This window comes from Chamaea fasciata, unplaced genomic scaffold, assembly GCF_029207755.1.
Source record: "Chamaea fasciata isolate MVZ Bird 193981 ecotype frontalis unplaced genomic scaffold, bChaFas1.0.hap1 SCAF_20, whole genome shotgun sequence".
NCBI lineage: Eukaryota > Metazoa > Chordata > Aves > Passeriformes > Sylviidae > Chamaea > Chamaea fasciata.
In genome coordinates, this window is record NW_027094105.1 from 6,102,066 (window position 1) to 6,113,755 (window position 11,690).

Below are 11,690 nucleotides of genomic sequence, written 5' to 3' on the forward strand. Positions count from 1 at the left end.
AGCAGGACCGAGGGATTATTGTAATCTAAGCTCTCTCTCGCCCTTTCTATTTGTACATTTCAATTACTTGTAACAAGATCCATGGTGGATTTGTTTTTTTCTTCTGCATGTCTGTGTTTTGGAAATTTTTGTAAGGTTTTTGTAAAAACAACTCTTGTGAAATAATGGAGGAATAAATATTTTACTGAGTAGAGACGTGTCAGTGCATGTGATAGGGACCTGAGTCTTACATCACCAGCCTCTGTGGTTTCCCCACCTGCCCTGGACAAGCAGCCTGGGCAGAAATTGAATTAGGAGGCAGCAAGGAGGGTCAGATTCTGCACAGAAATTGAGCTGATAAAAATGAAAGGGTAGAAATAAACCATCAGACTGTAGAGCGCTTTCCAGGGAGCAAAGGCCCGCAGGTGCAGAGCATCAAGCACCCAAAACAGGAGGAAACAGTGGTCAGGCAAAGGCAGTACCAAATAGTTGAGGCAGCCAAAGTTAAACAGGACTCCAGGATCTGAGTGCTGAGCTATCAAGCAGCAGATTTAATGCAATGTGCAGAGGTGTGAAGATGTGCCCTGGGGAAACTGCCCAGCGCATGCTCAGACTGAAAGGCAGCGAGTCAAGTGGCAGGGATTGCTAGGAAAGGATTAGAGAGCAAGGCAGAAAGTGTCCTCACAGCACAAAAAAGGCCTGAAATCCATCGCCCCAAGATATTGCGGAGATCAAAGGTATGGCACGTTCAGAGAGGGTGAGAAAGTTAACGATGGGTGGGTGTTTGTTGGTGCAATGTGGCAAGGATTCAACTGCCTATGCAGAAAACTGCTGCCTTGCTGACTTCCAGGAGCTGGGAGAGCTGGGAGGAGAAGGGACACCTGGGTTTCCCTTGTTTCCTTTACTTGCCTTCACCTGCTGAATTGCAGCAGCCTCCTGTCAGGCCAGCTCACATGGTGTCATTTACAGGATGCTTCTGTCGCCTCCTCCTCCTCCCCAGGCCATCCTCACTTCCCCCGCACAGCCAGGGGAATCACAACACTATCCCATGCACCCAGAGAGGCTTAGCTCCATGAGAGCCACAGGATCAGCTCCCTCCCAGCAGCAACCTTTGTCCCTCCCATCAGCTCCCTCCCAGCGGCCGTTGGGACATGTGGATCCTGTGGATTGCAAGGCTGAGGAAGGAAGGACCCCTAAACCATGCATTCCAGCTTTCCCTAGAGGGGAACGAGGTTCATCCCATGTCATCCCTGCAGCACCCAGCAGAAGTGAGTCCCCATATTGGACATCACCCCAGGCCCACCGTGGTCCCACACACTTGACCATCTCTGCGCTGCTGCTGCTTTGTAACCACTTATTTATTCATCCAGTAAGTGGCTTGTAGATCATTAAGGCCAATTGTCCAACCTCCCATATAAAGAATATCACCCAAGCAGCATCCTCATGTCCTCAGTACGTGGCCAGTGCAGAGCATCCTTTTGGAGAGCATCCAGCCTCAAGTCAAAAGACACTTGGAAGTGGTGAACTGACAGATCCCAGGGCAGATTCCTCCAGTGACTCATTACTGTTGACTGCTGGAAATATGTCACTTATTTCCTGCCTGAACTGTCCCAACTTCAGTTCATCTTCCACTAGAGCAGAAGGTCTCAACCCATGATCAATAAGCTTCCAGGAGCTGATGAACATCTGAGGGGTCTCAAACCAGGAGACAGACAAGTGTGGAGAGCTGCAGCTCACCTGGCAGGGTCTGCACTCCACAGGGGAGGGAGATACTGGGGGAAGGCTGTCAATGAAGAGGAGCTCAAAGACATTGTGTGACCTCTCTTCTTCCAGGACAGAGGCATTTTTCCTCCCAGGAAGGGCACATCCATCATCAGTACTAATTTCAGCAGGAGAGTTGGTCTCCATCCATGCACTACAGCTTTGGGAGTAGGGAAGGTTGCACAGACATTTGCAGACTTTCCTTCCTCAAAGCAGTTGGTTTTCAACCAGGTGATTCCAAAAGGCCGGGTCTCAGGTGATGGGAGGATCTTTCTGGACCCCCTTTCCTTGTTTCTGACCCCACAGCCTGACACTTGTGCATGACTTGCTGACTGATGAAAAGCTGAAGTTTGCCCCTAGAACATTTTAATGAGAACAATTTCGTGTTGTCATCAGCATCGGCTGCTACAGCAGCAAGACAAAACAGAGCTCACAGGGACACCCGCCTGGTTATCCCCATCCAGAATGAGTTACAGACATATCGCGGTTACAGTATCCTCCTTTCCCATTATCCTTGTGCTGCTGAGCCCTTCTCCCTCTGGTGGCAACGGGAAGGTCTAAAGACCCTCTGAGTCCTGCTGGCACCATCTACAAACTGCAGAAACACATGTTCCTGTGACAGCAACGTGTCACCTCCCAGCAGCCGAGCCCCTCCTGCCCTTTGGAGCGACGCTCCTGTCCCGGGGGTTGCGATGCTCACCCCAAACTCTACATTCCATATGGAAGGAGCCTCTCCTCCCTGCAGCAGATATTTTGCTCGCTGCTGCTTCTTTCCAACGCCACAGGGAAGCAACTTAAGGCAGCAGAGAAGCTGGATGGTAGCTATGCACAACCCGGGGGTGTAATGCTTTATAATTACTTGGGAAGAAGGAAGGAAGCAAAGGTTCCTTTTGTAGCCGGTGTCACAAAGCCCAGGAAGAGTTATCACGTATAAGGAAAAACTACTGCATGAAGATGCACAGTGTTGCATCCATACTCCACAACTTCAGAAGCAGGGGAAGTTTGCAAGGACGTTTGCAAACCAGTCTGTTTTCAACCAGGTGACTCCCAAAGAGCAAGTCTGAGGTGATGGGAGGATCTCCCTGGAACTGGCATGGCATCTGCCTGCTTTGCAGAGGCTGATGGGCACTGGAGCAGATACTAGCCTCCTCCCCCTCAAGGAATGGCACCCTCCCTCCATCCTAAACCCCTCCATGCGCACCCCAGCTCTCTGGCCAGCAGACGTGGGGCAGAGAATCCGTGGGTGCGGGTCCCCGGGCAGGGTCCCCGTGTCCCCCGCAGGGTCCCGCAGCCACACGAGGGTGCTGCAGCCCCGCGCAGCGCAGCCCGCGGAACCCGCCGGGCCGGGGGCAGCCCGATCGCGCTGCTCCGCTCCGCTCCGCTCCCGGCCGTGCCCCTCGCCCCGGTCTGGGGCTCGCCCCCACGTGTCAAGCAGGGGACGTCTCACGGCTCAGCCCCGCAGCCGGGTTAGAAAACGCCCGCTGGAAAAAGTTATCCCGGTGCCAACATCATCCTCGTGTGCCAGAGAGCAGCAGGGAAGTACCGTTATCTTCTCCACTTCTGAATGCCCACGCCTGTAGAGCCGGCTCCTCTCATTCCCTCTACAAGTCACAGGAATCTCAATTCCTCAAGAGGAACAAGGGGATTTGTGTATCAAAATCCCATCTGCTAGAGGGAGTGGGAGATTTTGGGTGGGGGTAGAAAAGGAAGAGTGATCTGTGTTAAAGGAGAGCTGCCCAAGGAGGAGTCTTGGTCCAGATCCCACCAGGGGAAGATGCAGCGAGACCCAGGGAGTGGTGCAGGCAGGTAAGGAAGAGATGTGTCCAGTGCTCAGGGGTAGGAGGGATCCTGGGGCTTGAACCACCTGAGTGTGGCAGCGAAAGTAGCTTGTGCTGGGTCTCCACTTGCTTTTCTTCCAGCTCCAGACACCTTGAGGAAAGACATGTACTGGTTGTGTGAATCACAGTCACACATTTAACCATAGAAGGAATGGACCTCAAAGACTACTTGCTCCCAGCTCATCCTGCCATAGGCAGGGACAGTTTGAATTAAACCGAAGTTCTCATCCAACCTGGCGCTGAACTCTGCCAGGGCTGGGGCATCCACAGCCTCCATGGGAGCCTGTACCAGGATCTCATAACCTCACAGTAAAAAAATTCTTCCCAATGTCTAACCTAAATTTTTCCTCTTTCAATTTGTACCCATTTAAGCACCAAATTGTTGTTCTGCAGTCCCAGGTGGGTTTCACAGCGTTGCCGTTTCCTGTTTGAGCCAGGTGTGTAAAACGAGTTGTTGGACGTACAAAGCACAGCCCAAACCCCGGAGACTGCTGGGTGCAAGCACTGTCCTTGCTCTCCTGGAGCAGCAGGAGACACTGGGCACATCCTTTGCCCATATCAATGCCAGAGCAGGAATTTGGGAGCTCTGGGCTTTAGATATTAATTAGGAAAATACAGGGATGCCCCCCACATGCAGCAACCACTGGCAGTGTCCAGGAGAGAGCCAGTGGCTCTGATCACCTGGTCCCAGGAGAGCCCTGATGGGACTGGTGCTGCCCAAGCAACCGAGCTCAGCTTGGTCCTGCTTCCCTCAAACTTCAACAACACTTCAAAACAACTGCAATGCTTGGGGCTCTCTCAAGTTTGCCTTGTAGGCTTTTTGTGTTTGTTTTTTTTTGAGCCAGGAGAGTTCACATTCCCAAGCTTTTCCCTGCAGCCAGTAAGAAAAGTTTATTTATTTTTTTTTTTTTTTAATAAAAAGAAGAAAGCAGAGCTTTGCATGTAACCTCAGCTTCCCTGAGTAGGGCATCACCCTCAGGCACTGGACAGGCAGCCGAGAAGAGGCTGAAGCAGCTGGCAGATCTGGGGTTGGAAGGGGGTTCTGTAGCCTCCCTTCTTCCTTCCCATGCAAAAATCTCCATCCCAGCCACATCTCCAACCACAGCAACATGTACTGGAGAGAGTCCAGCTTATAAAACCACTGCCTTTCTCATTTGAAAACAAACAGGGAAAGAAAACAACCAAATGGAGCCATTTTATGAAACTAACACAGACACTGACGGGGCAGCACCTCTCAACCACCAACTTAAGAAAATAAGGGAAAACCAGAGAAATGAAGCATTTGTTTCCTAGCAACCTAGTGCAAAAAAAAAGGGGGGGCTACTTCTCTTGGAAAAAAAACAAGCAGCTCCTTTACACGTCCTAAGAACAGAAAGAAGAGCAACTACATCTTACCTGAGCTTCTCCAGCCCTCCAGGATTTTTGGATGAACACCAAGCTTTGTAACAACTTGCTACTCAGGGAAGGAAAACTGAGCAGGACTGCTTGTAATTCCCAGCTTTGCTGAATTTAAAGGATCAGCACAAATAATGCACACCTAGAAAAGAGGTTCCTCTGCAGGCCAGGTGAGTGCAGAGGGAAAGGATGTCTCTTTAGAAGTCCCAGGACACTCCAGGCTCTACAGTGGGGTTTAACATCCTGCTGGGGCTGGACCCAGCTGCTGCCCAGCTGCATCAGCTGCTCCCAAAGGAAGGATGTATCAGAGCACAATGATTTGTTTTTATTGGGAATATTTGCTTCCTGCCACCAGGATGCATGTGCAGCAGCAGAGAAACATACAGGAGTTCAAGACCTTGTGCACCATGTGAGGCAGAAAAGACTAGTTAAGAGGGGTCTGTGTTACCCACACATCTGTGTGAAGGAGAAGTGGCCAAGAGTGAACTGCCGAACCTGCAATCCTGCCCACCTTCCTCGCAGTGGGAGAGCAAAGAATTCCATTCCAAACTTCACCACCCAGCTCAGCCTGAGGTCACAACTGCACTGGGATGGAGTTACTGGTACAGAAACTTCTACCTGAGCTGAGCAAAGGCTGAACATCAGTCTGAGCAGGTGTGCCCCCAGTGCTCAGTGAGGTCTCAGTAAGAGCCTCTCTGAGGAGAGCAGAGTCAAGGGCACAGCCTTAGTGCATGCACAGGACAGGTGGAAGGGGAATTTATTTTCTCCTCATTCTGGCTTGCCCCTGTGATGTTATTCTAATTCTGTGTTGCCCTCAGAGGAGGGAGGAGGCACTGAAGAGCAGAAGTTTCCTCCTGCCTTCTCCTCCAGAGGGATGCTCCATTGCTCCTGTCACCTGGGGACAGCTCTGTGGGCCTTTGTCACCATGCAATACCCTGATCCCACGCTCTCCTCTCCAACATGACACTTTTGGGTGACGCTGCAGAGCAGCAATACTCCCTTCAAAACCCCTCTGCTCGTTTCCAGAGCTTTCTGCAAACACCAGCTGGTCCAGGCTGTGAATAGCATGGCATCAGTGGACAGCAGGAAACAGCTGAAAGAATACACCCCTAAGGCCATCACGGTACATTTCCCAAATCGCAACAGCCATTCGTTGCCCAGAGAAAGGCTACAAACAGAGGGGGAGAAACTCAGTCTGATGCCCTGGGGCCATTTTCAGGTATTAGTGGCATGTGGACTAGACTGCCCTTTGGGAAAAATCTCTGTCTGCAAGCCCCCTGTGTTGTGCCAGCATCTTAGACTTTCCAGAAGTCCCAGAACTTTGTGTCCAGCAAATGTGTTCAGGCTCTGTGTCCAGGCTAAAGGATTCCTGTTGGCTTCTTCAGGCATGTCGTTCTGCATCTTGCTGTGGTGAGGCTGAGATGGAAAAGCCACAGCTGCTGCTGGCTGAGGTTGCCAGGAGCTAACAAGGTTCCGCCTGCAGTGAGGCTCCTGGCAGGGAGCTGTGCCCCGTGGTGTGAGATGAGGTGGCACTGGGAGCACTGAATGCTTCAATGGCTTCACAACATCACCCCTGAGATTTTGACTTCCCTGTTATGGTGCCTGGAAGGTACCTGCCTCCTGTCCTCCCTGGTGGAGAGGGAACCTAAGGGACTCACATTCCCAGAGATGCACATGGCTGGGCAGGAGAAGGGTGGCTGCTTTATAACCTCTGCTACCAAACATATCTGCTGACTAAGAGACTTTGTGGGACCCTCATGATTTTCCCTGCCTGATTCATGGGATATTCACGACCAGGAGGATAAGGCACATCTTCCCCATCACAGTTCCAAACACAGAAAATCTTTCCTTCAATGACCTGTTCCTCCAGGGGTAGTCCATGTGCTTTCCACCTCTCATCCTCAGCAGGAGAGAGACAAACCTGCCTCCACATCCCCTTCCTGCATGTCCTTTCTCTCTGGTGACTTCTCTGACAAGTTCCGATGGCATTTCATCAAGGCTGCATTGAACATCCCCACGGTGCAGGTGACCTCCCTGGTGACATCTCTCTCACACACACACACACTCTCACTCTCTCCCACTCACAGGAGGGACCAGCAGAGTCAGGATGAGGGGGTTTGGCTGGTCGGTCTCTCTGGTTGTTACCAGTATGGGGTGGTGGCCAGGAGGATCTGCAGGGCCATGGAGAAGCAGGGCAGCTGGGCCACACTGTAGGCCACGGAGCGTGTGGGTGCCCTCAGCCGCAGGAGGTAGGCAATGGTGTGGATGATCCGGCCCACGCAGAAGATGAGGAAGTGGATCCTGGCCACTGTGGGACTGGGATCCAGCAGGGAGTAGATGGCTCCGAGGAAGAGGAAGGGAAAGATGTTCTCCATGTCATTGCGGTGGGCTCTGAAAAGCAAGATAAGGTTGTTCCTTCCCACTGGAATTCCCTGTTTTCTCTCACTCCTCCTAGCCAGTGGACCCATCCCTAGGTGCTGCTGGGCCTCTCCATCATTGGATGGGGCAGACACAGCCCCCAAAATCGTCAGTTCTCCCTTACATGCAGAGGCAGGAGAATTTCAATTTAGAGGCAGTAGAATTTCACACCCTGTGTCTCTCCTTGGGACACTGAGCTCCTGAAACTTTCTCTCCGTGACTGGGACGCCTTTGCCACAGCAGATGACAGCTCGAGGGTTGTAGCTTTCAAATAATCAGAGCAAAACAAAGACCCTGCGAAGCTGCGAAAAGCTCAAAACTGGTGCGGTGCCAGCACGGCATAGCCCCAGATGTGGCCATGCTACACAACAAAAGGCAGTTCCAGACCACAGCTTCTCCAGTGGAGAAACTCACAGGATGAGAGGGTTTGTGGTTTCACCTCTCTCCATAAATGCATCCAAAGGGGATTGGGGAGGAGTGGCCCAACACCCCCACAGTGTGCCAGCAGCACGTGGGTAACAGCACCACAGTCTGGCTGGAGGGGACGCTGTGGCCATGCGGTGACACATCAGCACTGATGGGGCCAAACCCTGTGCTCCAGATGAACCTGCACCTGCCTGGATGTCACAGCATCACTGGCAGCACCCACAGCATTTCTGACACAGGATCCGCTCATGCCATGAGTGTGGGCTCTGTCCCTCCTCCCCCGGGCACCAGCCTCTGAACAAACCTCAAGGACTTGGGGGTTCAGCAAGGCTGGAAGGACAAATGGAAGAAGAAGGAGGAGAAAGAAGATAGCTGAGAGGCAGCCAGGGGCCTCTTTAAGAGACAAGGGGTAAGTATCCTGCCCTGCTCTGCCCCTACCCTACACAGACCCCTGGCTCTGCTCCCCTCCAGATACAAGCTGACATGAAAAGCTGACACTGTCCTTGCTCTGGGGAAACACCTTAGATTGAATCTGTCTTCTCCAGGGCTGCAAATAGATCAGCAAGGATGAACTCTGAGAGCTTTAGCTGCCCAAGTCAGATCCCAGGCTGTCCCAGGTTTTTGCTGCAGCTCTGGTTATTTATTTTTATGGAAGTTTGTTTATTCTGAATAATCAAAAGAAGATTATGATTATTATTTCTGCTATTATTTTCTTTCTGCTAGGAAGGAAATGGATCATTTTCCATCCTCCTGCTGGCTATAAGGTGGTGCTGGACGTTTTCTAAAGCAAATGCTGGAGGCAGTGGGACATGAGCAATGAGGTCCCCACGCACAGCCCAGGGCTCAAGGACAGCAGGACACAGCTCCAGTCCCTTTCCTGTACATCTCCAGCAATCCAGCCTAGCACTTGGGGCACTCTCTTCAGTAGGGGGGACAGGAAATCAAGCCCAGGGCTGAATAACCCTGTGTTTTACCTCTGAGAAACTGATTCTCACGGAAGAGGGGTAACACTCAGAGTTTGCCCAATCAGAGAGGCAAAAGTTATTGCAATCCTGTTCAGCCTCTCCCCAAATCCCCAAAAAGGGCAGCTGCCTCCAGCACTGGGACCAGCCACTCTGTTGCCTGTCCAAGCTGTGCAGGGATCTGGGGTCCTGTTGGAGGAGGACACAAGGAGCCTTTGCGTGTGAGTTTGGGATGAGACATTGGGAGTCTGAGGGACTTCGAGCACCTAGAAAAGGGTTAGTCAGAGTTGGATGTTAGATGCAAACCCAGATCCTTCTCTTTCCCTTGCTCCAGTGCACACCATGCTCCTGGTTAAAGATTAAACTGCTCTAAGCGTGCAAGGTCCCACAGCAGAGCTCAAGGCAGTCTGACCATCTAGAATATTACTTGATTAGCGAACCCTGTAGCTTCCCACTTCTTCTTTGCCAGCAGCTGGTGCAGAGGGAACGCTGGCACCAGGAATGCTGGCACCAGAGGCAATGTGGCACCAGAGGAAACGCTGGCACCGCTCACCTGCGGCACCGCTCCACGTCAGGGTCCTCGCGGCAGAACTGCAGCCCCCCATTGCGCAGGGCGTCCTCTGGGTTTGCAAATGCCTGTAAGAGAGAGTCCCCACCTGCTTACAGTCCTCAGGAACCTCACAGGTAGAAGCTTTGCCCCTAATCTTGAAGTCTTGCGGGGATTTTTACCTGCCACAATTTGTTACCACTCTTCATAAAAATGAAGGTCACTGCACTTCCATGCACACTGTCCAGGGAGTTAAAGCCTGCACCTCCCCAGGAGTTTTCCTTGTCCTCCAAAAAACCCAATGCTGCCTGCTGAACAGGTCCCAGATTGAGGATTTCAAGGGAACTCTCACCTCACCCCAGCCCACTTCTTCCCATGAAACCCATTTAGAGGGGACTTTGCCAGGCAGTGAGATCACTGCTGGCAGAGAGCTTGCAGACACAATGCAGCCTCCAAAAGATAACCAGGACTGCCAGATTAGAGAATATTCCCTGGCTGACTTTTTGGCAGTGGCATCCTGTGGCTTTCCCATGGGAAAATGGGATCCTACACTAATAAAGTTAAAAATGAAAATGATTTGTGCAAGCTCCCCACCTATGCTAAGAAGCTGTTCCTCAGGGACCTGGTTACATCTGACAGCTTCATTTTGCAGCCTGGAAAAGGCCCTGGCGCTTTCTTTAATTATGTTACACGCCCAAACAGTCCCAGGGCTGGAGCATCATTTAGAATCACGAAGGGAGAAGACAATTCATCAGTTACAATGATGGCACAGCACAGGGCATTTGTGTTCTGTATGAGAGCAGAAATGTCCCTCCTGCTCCACTGACACAGTCAGAAACTCTTCAAATACTTTAAAACAGATTTTACAGAAAGCTGGGTTTTACCAGGAGTTGGGGTGAGGGTAATAAAAGTCCAGTTGGCCCCAACTCCTGACAGCAGCTGGTCCTCCCTGTATTTTCCCTGCCAACCAATAACCATTTCTTCCAGCTATTGTTTTATTCCCCATGACTTGCTGCTCTCCTGGAGCATTCCCATAGCCAGTCAGCCTCCAAAAGCTCCAAAGCTTTCTGCTACATTGCAAGAAAAAAGACCATTGCAATGACTTCTTCTTAAACCTTTTTTTTTTTCCCTTCTCCTTTTTTTTCCAGACCCTGCAAATTAACTGTAAACAGACTCTTTCCAGAAGCATCTCACCTGCTTGGCATTTTAGATCTGATTATTATTTAGATTAGGTTTCCAAAATTATAAACATCAAGCTACAGATGGTAGAAACAAACAAAAAGGGTCAAAGAGAAGTGAGATATTTATCTGCTGCAGCTATGAAACAAGTTTTGCTTTCAACTGAAGTCAAAGAAAACTCAGCTTGCTTCAGGAAAATTTTGTTGAACTTTACAGGAATAAAAGAAGAAAGAAAAACCACAGAAACCCAAGCAAAGAGCCAGAAAGGGAGGAGAAGGAAAACGAAACTGGATCTTACCTTCTTTCTGAGTCTCACTTGCCCCGTAATGATGGCAACGACATACATTTTTAAAATCAAAATTGTGCTGTAGAACGTGAATGACAGGAACACTTTATTTTCCATCATTTTGGGAGAACGTGCTGCTCGGTCGATTTAGCACCCAAACCCAGGGGAGATCTCTCCTGTCTCCTCTGCTCCTGGCTTCGAGAGAGCCCCGCAGGAGAGAGGCAGAACAGCTGCATTTAAACACAACACAAATCCTCTCGTTTTCCAGTGAAAGCCCGCAGCTCCTGAACCCCCCGCCAGGCTGCCGGGACAGTAAGGAAACCCCAGCCAGCACATGGAACAGGCTTCCTCCGCTCCTCACACCCAGCGGACGAGCTGCCCCGAGCCAGGAGACAGCGCCCTCGAGGGGGCCCTGGCACACAGCTTGACCTCCGAACCCTTTAAACCAGCCCACCGCATCCCCCGTCCCACCTCCCCCGTGCGCGCCGAGGGACGGAGCCGCACTGAGCATCCCTCGCTCGGCCGGGCACCGCTCACCCGCAGAGCGAAGCCCTTCAGCCGTCGAAGGAGGAGTTAGGAAGAAGGTAAGCGCCTGCCTCAGCCGCTTCCAGCCCTGTACTGGAGCCCACCTCTCCGTCGCCGCGTTTCCCGTCCCGCCCAGCGCTGGCTGAGCACTCACTCGCGTGGCAGAGCCAGCCAAGCCTTTCCTACAGATCCACCTGCCGAGGAATGGACAGGAGAACAGAGCGGTCCCTATACCCACCAGCGCCCACCCCCCGGGAGCCTGGACTGGCCCCGCACCCCCCGGAGCGAGCTCCGGGAATGACCAGCCTGGAACCCAACCAGGGCATGTCCTGGACCGCAAAGCCCCAAAACTGCAAGAAGTGAAGACCCCCAAA

At 51.7% G+C, this 11,690-nt stretch overlaps 1 protein-coding gene across 1 annotated transcript; it reads right to left on the reverse strand.

Moving 5' to 3' along the window:
* Positions 1–163: 163 nt before the first annotated feature.
* Positions 164–11,396, reverse strand: PTGES (prostaglandin E synthase). Its single transcript, XM_066201103.1, has 4 exons — positions 11,329–11,396; positions 10,804–11,021; positions 9,333–9,415; positions 164–7,364 (listed from the first exon to the last, which is right to left on the reverse strand). The coding sequence occupies exons 2-4, from the start codon at positions 10,909–10,911 to the stop codon at positions 7,115–7,117; spliced, it is 441 nt and encodes a 146-aa protein (XP_066057200.1). The 5' UTR covers positions 10,912–11,021; positions 11,329–11,396; the 3' UTR covers positions 164–7,114.
* Between the last annotated feature and the right edge of the window lie 294 nt (positions 11,397–11,690).